We start from the raw sequence: 18,013 nt of genomic DNA on the forward strand, positions 1-18,013 counted from the left end.
TTTTAAGTTGTTTATAGTCATAGATAACACTAGTAAAAATAAGACTTACTACAGTAGAATCCTGTTATAAAGACTCCGCTTATAGTGTCCGTCCGGGTTGTGCGACGAACATTCGATGGTCGCTTAGTGCGTTTCCGCTTTTAGCGACAAACCGCTTATAGGAACCAATTTTTTCAATAAAAATTAAAAAATTCAACCGGATATTGCGACGTGCCGAAAAAAATACAGGGTAATACTGCCAAAATTAAGCTTAAAAACCAGTGCCGGATTAAGTTAGCGCGGGGCCTGTAGCAAATTCTGTCAAGGGGCCCTTGCTTTGCTTTAGGTTCTCAAGTTTAGGGTATTAAATAAAACAAAATTGTTACAATTAAACTTTTCTGGATTTAATATGGGCAAATTTAGAGATAACACTTTCAATATCGACTTCTTTAAGCAAATCATGCTCTATATTCAACAAAGTGAGATGATTAAGACGTTCTTGGCCCATCGTGTTCCTTAATTCATTTTAGAAATGTGGTACAATTTAAAATTATTGTTGTAGATTTTGATACCAACGTTTCTCGTGGTAGGTATTATACCTACACCTACCTTTAGTAATTTAAAAACGTTTAAAATCCAAAATATCCAAATATGCATACCTTAAGCACTTATTTTATAGTAAAGATATTCAAGGAAATTAAATGTCGACGAACACATAAAATGTGTAATTTTTAATTGAATAACTTTTTGTTTATAATTTGAATAGTTCATGTTTAAATTACCTGCCTTTTTTACTTGAGACTCTGAAACACCTTGCTCTTAATCTAGCGTTACTAGCTTTCAATACTCTCGAAACATGATCGATATGATAATCGATTCAAAAAAAGGTCAGCTATATTCACTCATAAAATGAATCTATATTTTATAATAAATCAACCAATTATATATATTCAGGCAGGCTCCGGTTTTCACTTTCACAAGATTCTCTCGTTTTCGTTTTCAAAAACGAAAATTGGTGCTCCCATTTTCACTTTCACAAGATTTTTTCGTTTTCAAAAACGGGCAAGTTTTTTTTGTCGAAATGAAAAGTAAATGCCTTTTTCTACATCAAAATGGTTCTTAATTGCAAAAGGAAAAAAATAGTTGACTCCTTGGTCTATTGATGTTCATTTCACATCATCAGTAGGTCAATCTAATTCGCATTTATTTTTTAAATAATTATTTTCTGACCCCACCTTGATTTCATATATAAAATATTTGCCGTCGGCAACAACAAATTTCGTTTTGCTAAAGGCTCGATAAATCTATTGCCGAAGTTATCGTTAATGCTGCCGTACTTGTAGTGGAACGAAACAACCACTTAAAAATACTTATAAATTGAAAACGAAGAAAAAAATATTTGCAAAGAATAGTTAAATAAGCTTCTTATAAATAAATATGATTAATTTTCTTTCTTAAATGGTAAAAGTGCAGTAAAAAAATTGTTAAGAATAGTGGAATGAAAACTGCAAAAATGGTGGCAGCCCCTTATTATGGAAAACAGCTGATTTCTGATGGTGGCTTATTTGAAATTTTTGAAAATATAAGTAAGACAACTTAATTTACCGATCGTCAGACATATTAAAAACACATGTTTTGCATCTAAGATGTCTCGATTTTCTTAAATAAATCAATTTCTGCCTTCTTTTGGCTTCAAAACAGGCAATTGAAAATATAAAAGTCATTTTTTCGTGTTGTTTACTTTTGACCAAAAAAAAGTCAGCTGTTTGAACAATTCCGATAACGAAACGATGACAAAAAGTTTGTGAAAACCGGAGCACCAAAAACGAAAACGTACGTTTTCGCCCAAAAACGAAAACGAGAAAAAAAAGTGAAAACCGGAGCCTGCCTGATTATATTAAAATCGATAAAAAAAAAGTACAATCTCGGCTACGTAAACTCGCAAAATAAATGGGATGGCTTTCATTCGTACAGAGTAAAGTTTTCTAATCGCGGTCAACTTGGTGGCCGCCAGAGCGACCTCTGTCTTCGAATGATTGCAAGTTGACACACAGCCTCCTCGTGGCACCTCCTGGGTAGCTATCTTAGCATCCGCTAGATAGTGAGCTAATGTGTGCAGCGATGTCACCCGGACGTTAAACGGTTGAGCGCAGGGTTTGGAACCCGCCTCGTAAAAGAAAGAAGCCCAGTGAAGACCAAAGCGAAAGCCTCGGATAGGATACCCCCTTATGTTGACGACCACCGCGAAACGAAAATGGACTATGATTTAAGGATATGCACCTGGAATGTCCGAAGGTGCCTCTATCCAACTGGCGGATGCCCTCGAAAAAAAAAAAAAAAATAATAAATGTATACCTATATAAAAAAATGAAAATCTGGCCGCTTGAAGGGTAGAAATGTGGTTTAATTTCGGATAAAATATAACGTGACGAAATCGAGTTTTATATTTTCAGATGGGAGTAAAGCAAAGCCTAAGCGCTTCACGCTTAAGTCATGCAAATTATTTTTAGGTTCCTATCTAAATTTTTTTTTTTTTTACGATCAGATAGGTAGGAGTTGGAGCGCGGCCGCGCGGGGCCCCCCAATGCGCGGGGCCCGTAGCATTTGCTACTCCTGCTATATGGCTAATCCGGCACTGTTAAAAACACGCTGTTAGAAATGTATGTATTTATCAGTGATCGGCACCCTTACGTGTGTGCGTAGCAGCGACACGAAGTATCTTAAACTGTCACCACTCTCTGTTAGTTTTTGCTGTCGCTTTAACAACGCTGCTGCGAGAGAGAGAGAGAGAGTCGAAGTGCAATTCCGAGGTCACACTGCATGTGCAGACCTTATAGCTTATTCCATAAGATGTCCCGTTATATTTCTAGTTTTTTTCTGCTTTTTTCCGAGTAAAACTGACTGTTGAAATTCGCCAAATGCAATATCTGCGATAATAAGCTCATTCAGTGTTCAGTATTATGAGAAACCCATGTTTTTAGTACTAAATTTTTAAAATTTTAGTTTCAATCAAAAAATTAATTTGATTTGTTTTAAAATGTTTTTATTACGAGGACAGCAACCAAAAATAAACAAACAAAAAAAATTATTTTGTTCCTTTTGCTTAGTGCGTCTTCCGGGTATAACGACGAAAAATCGTCGGTCCCTTGAAAGTCGCTATAACCGGACTCTACTGTATTTGTAAAACAAAAAGGTAGATAATCATGTTGCCGGCTTAAGTTATTATTATATAATCACTACTGCCAGTAGGGAATTGCAAGAACTCCCACGTATGTCATTCGACTTCATGAAAAAGTTTGATACACTTAAAGACGAGTGTATCAGAATCCACCAAGCTCTAATGAAAATTGGAGCTGTCGACCATGACTACTTCAAAAATAATCAATATGAGGAAATAATGCTATGTATTGAGAAAATTAAATCACGCATCAACCAAACCTTGAGAAACGCTGAAAAGTCCGGTAGCCAAAATAGGCAGGAAAGGGAATCGATCAGCTGGAAGCTTACCTTAAAAAACTTTTGACGACATTAGAGACAATAGGATTACTACCTTCCAAATAAGAATGAAAAAGGTTTTTATTGGGACAAGATAGTGGGCTTAAATCAAGTCGAGAGGATTGATGTCACAGATAGGAGATACGATGAGATTATTGATGAGCTAGAATTTGACATGTTCACGGTGTCAAATAATATGAAAAATAAATTATTGGAAAGTGTGCCAACTAAGGTTGAGGCAACAAATCAAAAAATTAATGATTTGCCAACTCTACCTAAAATTCAGGTGCCCATATTCTTTGGAGATTCCAAAGATTGGGACCTATTTTATGAGTTATTTAATGAACTCATTTATTTAAGTGAGGATCTAAGTCTTACCCTAAAATTTAATTATTTGAAGATTTCCCTTAAGGGAGAAGCTAGGAAGGTAGTTTCTCACCTGTTATTGGGGTCTGGAGATAATTATGAGGCCGCTTGGGAATTATAAAAAACTCGATTTTTTTTGGCTTATGTTCTCAAAAAATTTCAGATCAAAATTTGAAAAATTAAAAGAGTTACAGGGTTTACATGTAGCACATGTCGAGCACCGGCCATTTGAAGACAAAACATTAAGCGTGTTGATCTCGGTACCACGTTTTCGGACCTTACGGAAGTGATTGAAGGCGTCGGGGTTAACCAATAGTCATAAAATTTTTTTTAATTGTTCCTAATTTTTTCCTTTAACTAATGAACTAGGATGTTCCAAAAATATTTGATTAATTTCCGAATAAAAAAATGTAACGAACTGCTTTTTTTATCTTCGCTCGCTACGTAAACGTGCGGCTAGCTCAGTTGAGTTTATGTGTTCGTCCCACCAAATTTATTGTTGCGTGACCCCGAAACCAAAGAAGAACGCAGAAGTTAGGTTAGATTTTAGAATATATATGATGGGTTTATTATACCTTGGTTTTATAATTGGATATTCGATTTCTGGCTCTGCTCGCTGACGACTCAATTTCCCTCGTTGACGCCGGTAGGGGCTCCCACACCGACTTTTGCGGCGGCACGCCTGTCGTGCGTCCTCTGCCTTGCCGAGTCTTTCGGGCACCGGTCGCGTACTGGGCCCGCTACGAGTCTCTCGCAACTTGGAGGATGTTAAGCAGAAAACCTTACTTGCAGGGCTTTTCGCTCCACCCTGGAGTTCGGTCGGGATTTTGTCGGCCTGGGCCTCGGCAGGTCCTCACTCTCGTGTGGACCGACTCCTGGGACCTTCCGCACAACTCCCTCGGATTTCCGTCGGCTGGCCCTCAGCAGGTCCTCAATCTTTCATGTGAACCGACGCTGGGTACCTCTCGCACAATATCCACTGGATCTTCGTCGGCTTGCCCTCAGCAGGTCCTCAATCATTCATGTGAACCGACGCTGGGTACCTCTCGCACAACATCCACTCGCTCAGACTCCACAAATATCGTCGTTCTCGAGACTCGTAGACTCACCCTACAACTTACCTTGTACCCTCGGGATCTCAGCTTGACAGTGTCAGCTTATGTAGACGTGACCGTCGTTGGGCTTCTCGACTCGGCGATCTTGACTCCGGATTTGGTATTTTCCTTGGGTTTCACTCGCGTTGGTACGATCTCGTTGCACGACTTTCACTTGACTGTCCTGACTGCCTGCACGCGTCCTCCTTTTATACGCCATTCTGGTCCCGTAATTTCCCTCCCTCGGTGGCGTGATCGGGTCTAAAGTGCAGGACAAGTGGCGTGATCGGGTCCAAAGTGCAGGACAAGTCCCGTTCAAGTCCCGCTCACGGTCTCTCCCTTTTGTGCGGGTCCACGGTCCGCGGATACCGCCGCGGTATCGTTAATTCACGGTCTCTCCTTTTTGCGCGGGTCCGAAGTCCGCAGACTCGCTGTTGTTGGGTCCAAAGTCTGCAGACTCACAGCAGCATTGAGTCCAAAGTCCTGAGAGCCGTTAAATTCCTTTTTCCTCTGCATACACCGCCTCCCGCTGTTGCTATGCAGCTCCCCTGCACTCGAAATTGTAAGGAGTTTTACAACTCCTTACATCTCCCCCTTCCTTCGGAAACTTTTAAAAGCTTCGGGCTCCGGAATGTCCTGGGGAAAACGTCCTCGAATTCCATCCTTCCCACGTCGACCTCCGCCTTCTGAATGCGGCCAAGGGCCCCTTGGATCTCAGCCGGACAGTCTCAGCCTATTAGACCCTGGTCGCTCAGCATCTCGACTGTGGCATCTTGACCCCCATGGCTCCTTGCGCACAAATCCTTCCTTCCGCCACGGCTGAGAGCTCCTCCAATCTCAGCACCTAAGTCTCAGCTTATGTAGACTTCCCGTCGTTGGGCTTCTTGACTAGGGCATCTTGACTGTCGAAAACTTCCAGCGCGCGACTCCTTCCGATCCTCGTTTGAATTTGAAACGTTTCCCGCGCAGTATTTTCCCCGCGCACAATCGATAACTCCTATCGATCGTGGCGTTGCCACTCCTCAGGGCTGCAGTCATACTCAGTGTGACCGGCCAGCGATATTTACAGTATTTTTTTGCTCCCTTCGATCGCACTATCGATCGACCGCCGTTATCGAGGCGACCCCATTCCACATTTTTCGCTGGCCTCGTGGTTTTGTTTTGGTAAGTACTTTTGATTTAATTTTGTGATTTTTACCACGTAAACATTCCTTTTTAGCCACTCCAAGCCGGGTTGAGCCGCGGAAGCCTTTTCCAGATGTATGCGCCGGGGCGCCGACCCTGGCCTAGCGCGTCCCGGCATGCCAATATGCCCGGCCGTCGACCCACCCCTTTCCCTTCTCCTCCTCTGCAGCTCCCCGCTCTGGCTGGCCGTCTGGATTTGCCATGGATTTCCAGGTAAGTTTTCAGTTTTTAATTTTGCTAAACTTACTCTGCCAAGTTCTCGTTCGCTATCCAGAGACTCCGGGTGGCTAGCTGATCCAGGATGCTTATGATGGACGCCGTGCACGACCCTTGCGTTTCGCTGGACAGCCCCCTGCTGGAGGACCAGCCCCAGGCTGTCCGCGCGGGGTGATTGCCCAGGTAAGTCTTTGCGTTACTTTCCTCAGTGCGTGCCTAACATTTAACCTTTCCGTGGTCGCCTTCCGCATCGGCACCAACTCGGTCCACTTCGAGAATCGGTCCACCAGCACGAGCAGCATTGCATTCCCGTGAAATCGACGAAATTGGCACACACTGTCGCCCACGGCTCCTCGGGAATCTGCGTCAACATCTTGCCTGTCGCCTGCAGCTGGTTCGGCTTGTACTTCATGCAGCTCTCACAGCCCTGATGTCCCTGTGCATGCCCGGCCAGTGGTACCTCGCAGCCACTCTTGCGATTGTCTTCCTGCTGCCCAAGTGACCGGCTGTTGGTGCGTCGTGATTTTCTGCTATCACCCTCTGTCTTGATCCTCTAGGTATGCATAGCTTCCACGCGACCACGTCCTCGTTCCCCGCCCTGTGGGGTATGTGGCGATACATCTGTTCGCCTTCCAGCATGTAATCCGGGTATTTCTGCGGGTTCTGCGCCACCTTGCTTCTCATCTCCGCTATCCAATCGCGTTCCTGTTCCGCAGTCTTTGGGCCTGCCTTTGCTGTTTTTATTCTGCGACATTCCGCTGGCAATGGCTGCCTCGACAGGGCGTCCGCCACGACATTGAGCTGGCCTTTCCGGTAGGATATCCCGAAGTCATACTGCTGAAGTTCCAGCGCCCATCTCGCAATCCTTCTGGACGGGCTCTCTATACTGTGGAGCCACTTCAGTGGCATATGATCAGTGATTACTTTGAAATGGTATCCCTCCAGGTACGGTCGCAACTTCCTTATGGCCCATACAATTGCCAAGCATTCTATTTCAGTTGCCGAGTAATTTCATTCCGCTCCATTTAGGGAGCGACTTGAATACGAAATTACCCTCTCGCCTTGATCTGAATGCTGCGTGAGCATGGCGCAAAGCCCGTAGTCGCTGGCGTCTGTCGTTTTTTTTTTTTTTTTTTTTTTTTTTTTTTTTTTGAGCTTTATCTTTATTTATTGAATCTTCTCTTGAAGAGACTTACAATAAGAATTCAGATCTTAACCTATAGTATATTATTAATTTATATTATTTATTTGTTATATTATGTTTATTAATTGGTCGACAGCCCTCAATAGGGCAGGAGTGGGCGGTTGTTGCGCTGTAGACGAGAGTGGCTCCTGAGCCGCCTGAGCTGCCTGGCTAGTTGGTTTGGATGTATTGATAGTCTATTTTCGTATTTCAAAGCTTTACTATCAATTTCTTCTTTGACGGGTTTTATATCCAGGTCCCTATGGATATTTGCGTTGCGAATATACCAGGGGCCCCCGTTATTGTTCGCAGTATCTTCGACTGCACTCGTTGGATGATTTCTATGTTGGTGCTGCTTGCTTTCCCCCAGAGTTCAGACCCGTACGTCCAGGTTGGCTTTAGATATGAGTTATATAGTAGAACTTTGTATTCCAGCGGAAGAGGTGAGCGAGAGTTGATTAGCCAGTGGAAACTGTTGGCCTTGAATTTTAGGGAGGTCTTCTTCGCTTTAATGTGTCTTCTCCAGGTAAGCCGCCTGTGTAAGTGGATGCCCAGGTAGGTGACTTCGTTGACTTGGGGGATTTGTTTGTTGTTTAGGGACCGATTTAGTGTAAACGTAATGTGCTTACACTATTGATCGTTGACTTGTATGCGCCAATCTGCAAACCATTTTTCCACGTCCGTCATCTTACAGTAAAAACTCTATCTTTGAGGTAAGATTCAAGCAACTTGTGGGTGTTTTGTGGCAAGACAGTCTTGATTTTGTAAACTAGACCTTCAATCCAAACGCGATCGAAGGCTTGAAACAGGTCCAGGAATATGGCACTGCATACAAAAGCTGTACATATTTCAGCTGTTATGCAACTTACCAGTTCGATAGTTCCGTGTTTTTGTCTAAAGCCGAACTGATGCAGGGGAATCGCTCTGTTGTTTTGGAGGTGTGTTCTGAGGTGGCATAAAAGCAGCTTTTTAAATAGCTTTGATAAGCACGGAATGAGGCTAATGGGCCTGTATGAGGAAGGTTGGGATTTGTCTTTGCCTGGTTTCGGTATCATTGTAATAACGGACTTTTTCCATTGCAGAGGAAAATAGCCCCATTTTAGAATTGAGTTGAATATGGTGGTGATGCATTTAACTGCACATGCAGGCAGTTCAATTATCATTTTAGGCGAAATTGAATCATGGCCGGGGGCTTTTTTTGGATTCATCTGTTCTGCAATGACTTTTGTGAGTGTACTTGTTTCAAGAATGATTGTGGAGGAAGGCTCTGCTGGTGGGATGTTTGGCAAAGTAAATTTATTAGCCGGCGGATGAGGTTGGAAGACGTTTTGTAAGTGAGAGGCGAAGATGTTGGCCTTTTCCTCGTCACTACGCGCCCATACACCTGTTGGTGATCGAATTGGAAAATCGGGCTCTATAGGTGGTTGAATGTTTGGGCGCTCTCCAGAGTGGAAATTTGTTGCTAGTGGGTGAAAGCTGTGCTATATACGCACGTTGAGCCTGATTCTTCTCAGTTATTAAAGCTTTAGATAGCTTCCGACAGACTTCTTTATAGCTTTGTTTAGTGGCTGGGGATCGGTGTGTCTGCCAGTTTCGGCGAAGTCTACGCTTTTCTTGAAGGAGCGATTGGATCTGCATGTTTGTACGCATAGTATTTGGGAGGAATGTAGCTAAGGGGTCAGGTGTAGAGTTTTTGGCAGCTGAGGAGATTACATCTATTATGTGCTTAAGTGAGTTTTCAATGTCAGCTTCACACGAGATATTGGGCTCGATTTCAATGTGAGAGCTGATCTATTTTTTATACTTTAGCCAGTTTGTTGCATTGGAAGTCAGAAATTGTGGTCGCTTTACAAGCTGTGGGTGTTCAAATAGGCAGAGAAGAACAGGCGAGTGATCAGATGAAAGTTCCGCCAGTGTTCCAACGCGTAACAGCCTGGGCGGCACTCTCCTAGTTACGGCAATATCGATAATGTCTGGTTGTTTATTCGGATCTGCTGGCCAGTATGTAAGACTACCCGGTGAAACAAAATATAGCTTATTACTAGGTTTGATAATAGCATTGTATAGTTGTCGTCCTTTGGGGTTAATAAGACGAGAGCCCCAGTAGTGGTGTTTTGCATTATAGTCACCGGCAGCTACAAAGCAGTTACCTAGTGAGTTGTAGAAGCCCAAAAATTCACTCTCTGGAATATTGAATCGTGGGGGACAATATACAGCTGATAGTGTGAGTGGACCGCTGGTTATATTGATACGTATGGATGTGGCCTGTAGGTAGTTAGTAGCGAATGTGTCCTGAGGATGATGCTTTATGCGCTGTTTGACAAGAATGCCGGTGCCTCCATGTGCCTTGCCATCTGGGTGGTTTGTCGCGTGAAATACATAGCCGGTGGGATAAAAATTTGTTTTGCTGGCGTCTTTCTGCAGGACGAAAGTCTTCATAAAGTTTGGGCATGCTAGGATTGGGTCTGCGACCAGCCTGGCCTTGACTGCCTCGAATGCCTTCTGGTGGTCGTCGGTCCACTCCCATTTCACCTACTCCTTCCAGAGTAGGGCATTTAGTGGCTGGAGTAGCGTGGCGAAGTCGGGTACGAAGCGTCGGTACCACGATGCCAGTCCCAAGTATTGCCTCAGCTCCTTAACGTTGGCTGGGGGTTCCAGCAACGCTATCGCCGCTACCTTCTCCGGATCAGTTCCAATTCCTTGGTCCGTGATGCGATGCCCCAAGTACTGGAGCTCCTTCCTAAAGAATTTGCGCTTGTCCACATTCACCTTCAGGTTTGCTGCCCGCAGTCTTCGGAACACTTCCCTCAAGTTTCTTTTATGCTCCTCCAGCGTCCGTCCGATGACGATAATATCGTCCTGATACGCAAAGGCGTGCGGCATCATCTCAGGCCCTATGACCTGATCGAGCACCCTTTGGAACGTTGCCGACGCTGAGTGCAGCCCGAATGGCATCACTTTGGCAATCCCTTTCCTGGGTCGGTGAAAGCGGAATACTGCCTACTCTTCTCTTCCAACGGTATTTGTCAGTATCCATCCTTTAAGTCCAGGCTGCTCATGTATCGTGCCTCCCTTAATTGATCAAGTTGATAATAGGCATTGGGTACGCATCCTTTACCGACTTTGCGTTGATTTGTCGGAAATCGACGAATAGCCTCCATTTTCCCGTCTTCGTTTTCACCATGACGATTGGAGAGCTGTACGGGCTTCTTGACGGCTCGATGCATCCTTTTTCCAACAGCTCGTCTACCTTTTCGTTTATTTCCCCCTGCATTTTTGGTTTCTTTGGGTAGTACCGCTGCTTCACTGGCTGGTCATCCTTCATTGTGATCTTGTGGATGGCTATGTTTGACGCTCCGCTTGACTCTTCCAGAGCTTTTAGTTCCTCCTTCAGGAATTTGGTGATGTCCTCTTCCGAGAACAGTTCTGGCGTTTGTACAACTGCCACCGACAGTCTTTCCTCCAGCATTCCTTGTCTGCGGCTCCTTGCTGGTATCGCCACCTCGAGTCCTGCGCATTTTACCTCCGCTCCCATTTTTGTGTGGAAATCCCACTCCAGCACTAGGGTGTCTATCACCCTTGGGAGGATTAGTAACTGCATAAAAACTTTTCTCGTCCCGAGACCAACCACTAACTCCAGCTGTGATTGGATGCTCCCGCATCTTCCGTCTGCCATGCGCACCTGCCTTCTCGTCGGCACGACCTTACCGGCGGCCTGCAGCCTGTCCGCCAACTCTTCGCTTATAAAGCTCGCCGTGGCGCCAGTGTCCACCGTGGCTTTTACTTTTCTATGGCATATGAGCACTGCGGCGGACAGCTGCATCTCTTCCGCCTTCAAGTCGTCCATTAGTTTCGAGAGGCAGCACCTTGCGATCTCTGGCCGCCCCTCGGTGGTTGCGGTCGCTTGGCGTTTCCCGCTCGTGCGCAGCATTCGCCGTTCGTGACGCCTACTTTTCCGCATCTCCAACAGAATGCGATCCGTCTGTTCCAGCATTCTTTCGCCCAGTGGCTCTGGCTACCGCATCTCCGGCATGCTTGGGATGGATTGTTTATATATCCCGGCCGTGCGTTTCGCTCGTCTGGCTCCTCCTGACAGCGCCTGCACGTTGCAGCTGGTTCCCTCCTCGTGGCCGGCGCATGGTAACGGGCTTTTGGGACGTTTTCCTGCTCGAACCGCTCCCTCTGTTTGTCGAGCTCCTCAAACTCGTCCGTCAACGCCATCAGTACATCCAGGTTCTGGCACCTGTAGGGGCGGATAAACCGCCGTAATGCCGGAGTGCTGTTTTCTTTTATCCGCTCCTAGATCTCGTCCTTGCTCAAGCCCAAGGGACGCATCAAGGTCTGCATTTCTACCATGTAGTCTTTGAAGCTTTCGCCGTAGTTTTGCTTCCTCTGCCTGACCTGATCTGCGAGCTTCGACATGAATCCCCTGGGCAGGAAGAACTCCTGGAAGCTCTGGATAAATCCGCTCCAGGTCTCCCAGAACCTGTTGTTGGCGATGAACCATTTGAGGGCTCCGCCCTGAAGGAGTTCCGGTTTATATCTAGTCCGGACTTGCCATTTTCCGCTCGTCGTTCGCGGCTGTTGCTCTTCCTCTCCCTGCTGTACTCCCGTCGGTCGCGGCTGCTGCTCCTGCCGGCGTGCAGCTCACGTCCAGGCTGCGCACCAGGCCCTCGGCTCCGGTGATTTTCAGGCCAACCGACGGGTACTTGGCGTAATCCTCTTCCAGGGCCGCCAGAATTGCCAGCGCATCAGGATCATGCTCGGAATGGTCGATAAATTCGGCCAGTGTCCGTCTTATTTCCTCTACAAGGCCCTCTAGCTCGATGCCTAGGGCGCTTGCGATCGCCGGGAAATCGTCCTTTTTAAGGTTATACAACCAGGACTTCCCCATTTTAACTCTGCTTTTTGGTTTTCTTTAGTCCGAGAATCACGCTTGGGCGCCAGATGTAACGAACTGTTTTTTTTACTTTCGCTCGCTATGTAAACGTGCGGCTAGCTCAGTTGAGTTTATGTGTTCGTCCCACCAATTGTTGCGTGACCCCGAAACCAAAGAAGAACACAGAAGTTAGGTTAGATTTTAGAATATATATGATGGGTTTATTATACCTTGGTTTTATAATTAGATATTCGATTTCTGGCTCTGCTCGCTGACGACTCAATTTCCCTCGTTGACGCCGGTAGGGGCTTCCACGTCGACTTCTGCGGCGGTACGCCTGTCGTGCGTGACCCGTGATCGGGTCCAAAGTGCAGGACAAGTCCCGTTCAAGTCCCGCTCACGGTCTCTCCCTTTTGTGCGGGTCCACGGTCCGCGGATACCGCCGCGGTATCGTTAATTCATGGTCTCTCCTTTTTGCGCGGGTCCGAAGTCCGCAGACTCGCTGTTGTTGGGTCCAAAGTCTGCAGACTCATCGCAGCATTGAGTCCAAAGTCCTGAGAGCCGTTAAATCCCTTTTCCTCTGCATACACCGCCTCCCGCTGTTGCTATGCAGCTCCCCTGCACTCGAAATTGTAAGGAGTTTTACAAGTCCTTACAAAATTGCAATGGCGTCTTCCATATTATTGCAGGAGTAGAGATCGGACCAGTCATTGCCAGATAAAAGATAATTAAGTCTCAGAAGGTTAGCCCTGAACAATGAGTTCGCTTGGCTACCTTTATAGCATTATTTTTTACTGTTATACCAGTGTCGATAGTCATCTCGAAAGCAGGGTAGTATGGATCTTCAGGCAGCGTAAGTGGTGTTGCTCTGGAAAGAAAAACAGTTTCAGGATTTGTGACAAGGCACAAATCAAGTAAACGATCTAATGAGTTTCGAACATGGCTTACCTGACACAGAGGTATGTTAAGTAGACCGTCAATGAATTCATTTTGGCCTATGGGTTGCAAAGCATTGGAATTATCATCCGAGGACCACGTAGTTCCAGGTATAATAAAATCACCTAGAACTACTAACTGATCCATATCAGGCAAAGAACTCGAAATTGACTTTATAACTTATAGGCGCCGAAAATGGTCCTCAAGATCGGACGAAGGAGGTATATAAGAGCAGGTAATAAAAATTAACCTGCCAGCGACAGACAGTAAAATAAAAATTCTAATTTTAAGTTCAAGGAATCATCTATCACAAACTCTTCGGACGTGAGGTTAGAAACCTCTTCTATTCTGATAGCTAATTGGGAGGTTAATTGTTAATTTTTTGTTGAAGGAGCTTAAGACGGCGCGGTTTGTTGGTTCCGGCTGGGGAGTTTTACTCCCACAGGGAGTAACTCCGAACTCCTTAACCACCATTTTAGCGAACCAAAAACGCTCGAGCATATGATGTTAAAAATCTCGCCAGGAACACTTATCTTGAAAGATGAAATGTTCCTCGCATACGAAAAGTTAAAATTTTCCACCTTCACTTTATCGGCATTTATTTTATCTTTGATATAAGACGAGATATAATATAATGTGAGAGCAGGGTGCAGCTGAGAAACAAATATTTGTTTCAGTCGTGGAATTACTATAAGGGGTTTTGCTACTGCAGGGGACCTGATGTGACAATTTGGGCCGGTAGTCCGGTCTCAGAAACCCCTTGTGGAGGAGCATTGAGCTGGTTAAAGGGAACTACAGGTTGAGAACCACCTTCAGACAAATCGGAACTTTTTATTGCCATTGGATTGATCGGGGTCCGAATCTTTTTTAGCTGCCGATCTAAGCAACATTTGAGGGGTTGCTAAAATCGGCTGCTTATCTGCAGAGGAGTTCTGCTGGTCGCTTTGAAGTTGCGATATTATTCCCTTAGGCCTACCTCCAGCAGCCTTTTGGGGACTCCTCTAAAAGCTTAAGGCTATTAAACTGCGAGTCCAGCGCTGAAAGTAGTTCATTGGCCTTGGCAAACTAGTGATCAGTCCCATTAGGCCGTACGTAGTTTGGCGCATGAACGACTTCATTTCCTTCGCAACTTCGCGACAAGCTTCACAGCAGAACTGCAAACCAAGCCCTTTACTAAGGTCATCATTTGTCCGCCCTGTGAATCCAGCGCACTTAGTGTGTACCATCTTGTCACAATAAGTGAGTTTAGCCTGCTCAGGCTTAATTAACTCTAGGCAGGGTTTTTTTAAGCAGACGATGTAAAAATCCATGTTTTGAATATTACGGATCACTGTGCCAAGAGAAATTTTATATGTACCGCAAGAGCGTATAAATTGCGCGCTTAGAACTTTCGAGTTTGTTAGTGTGAAAAGAGAAGAGCGAGAGAGAGAAACAACAATACTACGGTTGTCGGACGAAGCACAAAAGAAAGTCAAAAAGACAAAAACCAGATCGTTAAAGTTTATGATTTTATGATAAACGCACAAAAATTTATTCGCGAAGAGAACGGTTTTGAAACAAGTGTATTTAAATGAAAAAATATTCAAATTTAAAACAGAACCACCGCTGGTTTGTATCAATAAAAATAAAAATAAACTTAGTTCAATAAGCTTAATTCAGGATGAAAAGCCTGTTAAAATAAATGCATTTAGTAACATTTCAAAACAATAGTTCACTAAAAGTTGTCCCATTTGCAGTGGTGCGGGGCACACAATATTTTATTGTAGCAAATTTAAAGCTTTCAATCCATCATAAAGAATGGAAAAAGTTAGGAAAGCTTATTTGTGTTTAAAATGCCTTAAACACCCATATAATAAAAAAGTCTTAGCGAAATTTTATGTTCACTGTGTAAAAAAATCTGTGGACTAGTGGAGTATCTTCCACAGGAAAGTGCATCTTAAAGTACAAAGTTAATCTTTTATACTAAAAAGTAATAAAGGTGGAAGCAATAGTTTTTCCGAAATTAATGAAAGCTCTACCAGTCAGCAAAGTTGATGTTGACGAGGCCAAATGGAAGAGCTACAATTTAGCGGACTCTGACTTTAATAAGCCGGGCCGTATTGATCTACTTACACTGTGCGACAAAATTTAACAAAATCTTTGTTTAAGTTACTTTTTTGATTGTTTTCGGTTAAGGTGCATAAGTTATGCACAAAAATATTTATGCCACCTTCTTAGTGATAGGATTTCTTTTTTATGATAAATTTTTTGAAATTATTATTATGAAAATATTTAACACAAAATATTATTTTTTTTTTACTTCCAATAAACTATTATTTTTTTTAAGAGTGAAATCTTTTTCTGATTTTTTTTGGCTTTTTCAGAGGTATCCTCGCGTAACAAGTTCCATACGTAGTCGCCCAGAGTATAGAGCTGGGAGAAAAAAATTTTAAAGCATTGTTATAAAAGCCTAACGGTATATATGCTTAATACATTTTAATTAATAGATATTGAACTTGCATAAAACGCTTATAACGGTGAAAAAATATTTTCCCAATATGTGATTATAAGGCTGTGAAATATGCAAAAACACGCGTTTTTGGGACATTTGAGTGTGCGTAGAAGCTGATTGGCTATTGATATTAACAAATCCAAAAACTTATATTCTTATTTTGACTAGTAGAAGTGAAAAATAAGAAAAAATCAACTTAAACATTTTTTTGTCGCACAGTGTTATTGGAGCTGATTTATACACTCACATAATACAAAATGGAGTGCTAAAGATAAACGGTCTCCTAGGGCAAAACTCGATTTCGGGTGGATTGTCTCTGGATGTAAAAAATCCAAAAGAGTAAAGTCAATAGTAGCAACCACTATCAAGCTAAAAAATATGGATCGGTATTGGGAAGATAGATTAGATTAGCGTTTTTTATCCCCCCGGCAGGACCTCACTTTGGAGATATTAGAAAGTCATGCGTGAGATATTAGTAAGTTTCGAACGCCGCCGCGTATGGACGTGTTTTGCAATCGCTCAGTGAAAACTCCTGTTTTAACACCATGCAACTGCGAAAATATAGGCTCACTAGTGCACTCAACAAACCCCAGCGATTATAACTAACATAAACAAATAAGCCACCTTCAAGCAAAAATGTGTGAGCGTTGCACTCAAACTCAGAGTGCGTGCCCTCGCCCAAGCATCAACAACGCAACTTTACAATAAAGTCAAGCGCCGACAACAACAGTGCAGCCTCAGAGAGCACGCTTTTGCTCTCCTGCGTTTTTACAAGCAACGCCTAACAACAACAACCACAATCAAAACGGTACCACGAAAACACCAGCCGCTCTCCCTAAGGAGCAATTATCTTGGAGGGAGCAATCCACCTCACCGTTGCCTACGCTCTCTACTCTCCCGCCAACCCCAACGTCATTACAACCCACAAATTTGTCAACAACGATTTCCAATAACGCAGCAAGTACCATACTAATAAACTCCAAGCTACTAACATCGTCTCTGCCACTCTCCACAACATCTGCAACATCTACAACAACGACAGCACCCCTAATAACAACAACTACAACAAGCTACTCCTCCGGATTGTCCTGTACTATTACAACAACGCGCAAGCAAGTGGATAATATAATTACCGAACGAATTAAGCCGCAACTAAATAAACAATGCTTTAAACGGACTCGTGATAGACAGTCGCCTGGACAAGTAAACTAACAAAAACCAAAGAGCAACTCAAAAAACACTCAAAGAGTACTGGCTGGCAGAACCACGCTCAAACAACCGCTTTGAGTTGCTGGCACATGAGCAAAACGATGAAGCTCAAAGTGGCAATGTAACAGACCGGAACCTAACCGCGCAAATACCACAGCGAAAACCCAAACCTCCACCGATCTACATACAAAATGTGGAAAATATCTACGTACTAACAACTGCACTAAACTCACTGCCCGAGACAAAGTTCAAACTAAAAGCAATCCCAACGAACAAAATAAAAATACAACCACAAGAAAATATACACTACACAAACATCCTTAAGTTGCTTAAAGACAAAGAGACCAAATTTTACACGTACAGACCGAAAGATCAGAGATGATTTAAAGTAATACTCCGCCACGTACATCATGGTTCCGAAAAAAACGAAATAATTAACGAACTAGCCGACCTTGGGCACACAGTACTAAACATCCACAACATTCAGCGCAATGACACAAAAAAGCCATTCCCCCTCTTCACAATTGAACTTAAAACGCAAGACAACAATAAAGATATATACAAAATAAGCCATTTATTACACTGCAAAGTTGCTTTTGAGCCACCGCACCTAAAACGTATAATACCGCAATGTACAAACTGCCAAAAATACGGATCCCATTTGCGTAAAATGCTCTGGTAAGCACCAATAAGCCAACTGCCACCAACAAGTAACCACCTCTAACAAGATCCAAATAAAATACGCTCTCTGTAGCGAGAACCACACCTCCAACTACAAAGGCTGTATGGTCTACAAAGCCTTACAACTCTAAAAATATCCTAGTCTCCAGCAAAAAGAAATACCACAAAAACTACACATGACTTGATCAAATCCAAAATATCATACGCAGAAGCTCTACAAAAAAACAAACCTCAAACATCAACCCACCAAAGGAGGAGACTATAACGCCAAACATGCCATGTGGGGATCGCGTCTGACA

At 43.7% G+C, this 18,013-nt stretch overlaps 1 protein-coding gene across 2 annotated transcripts in view; it reads right to left on the bottom strand.

The window, feature by feature from the left end:
• The window catches only part of LOC108101089 (angiopoietin-4), a 224,589-nt gene that overhangs the window by 99,896 nt on the left and 106,680 nt on the right, over window positions 1–18,013 (bottom strand). Inside the window, exon 4 of one of the 2 annotated variants that reach the window (XM_043208472.1) lies at window positions 12,971–13,265. The exons of the other annotated variant lie outside the window; for it this stretch is intronic. Within the exon in view, the coding sequence (XP_043064407.1) occupies window positions 13,242–13,265 (24 nt within the window). The 3' untranslated portion in view covers window positions 12,971–13,241. Of the gene's footprint in view, window positions 1–12,970; window positions 13,266–18,013 lie in introns of those variants that run through there. 2 annotated transcript variants of the gene reach the window in all.

This window comes from Drosophila ficusphila, unplaced genomic scaffold (assembly GCF_018152265.1).
Source record: "Drosophila ficusphila isolate 14025-0441.05 unplaced genomic scaffold, ASM1815226v1 contig_47, whole genome shotgun sequence".
Taxonomy (NCBI): domain Eukaryota; kingdom Metazoa; phylum Arthropoda; class Insecta; order Diptera; family Drosophilidae; genus Drosophila; species Drosophila ficusphila.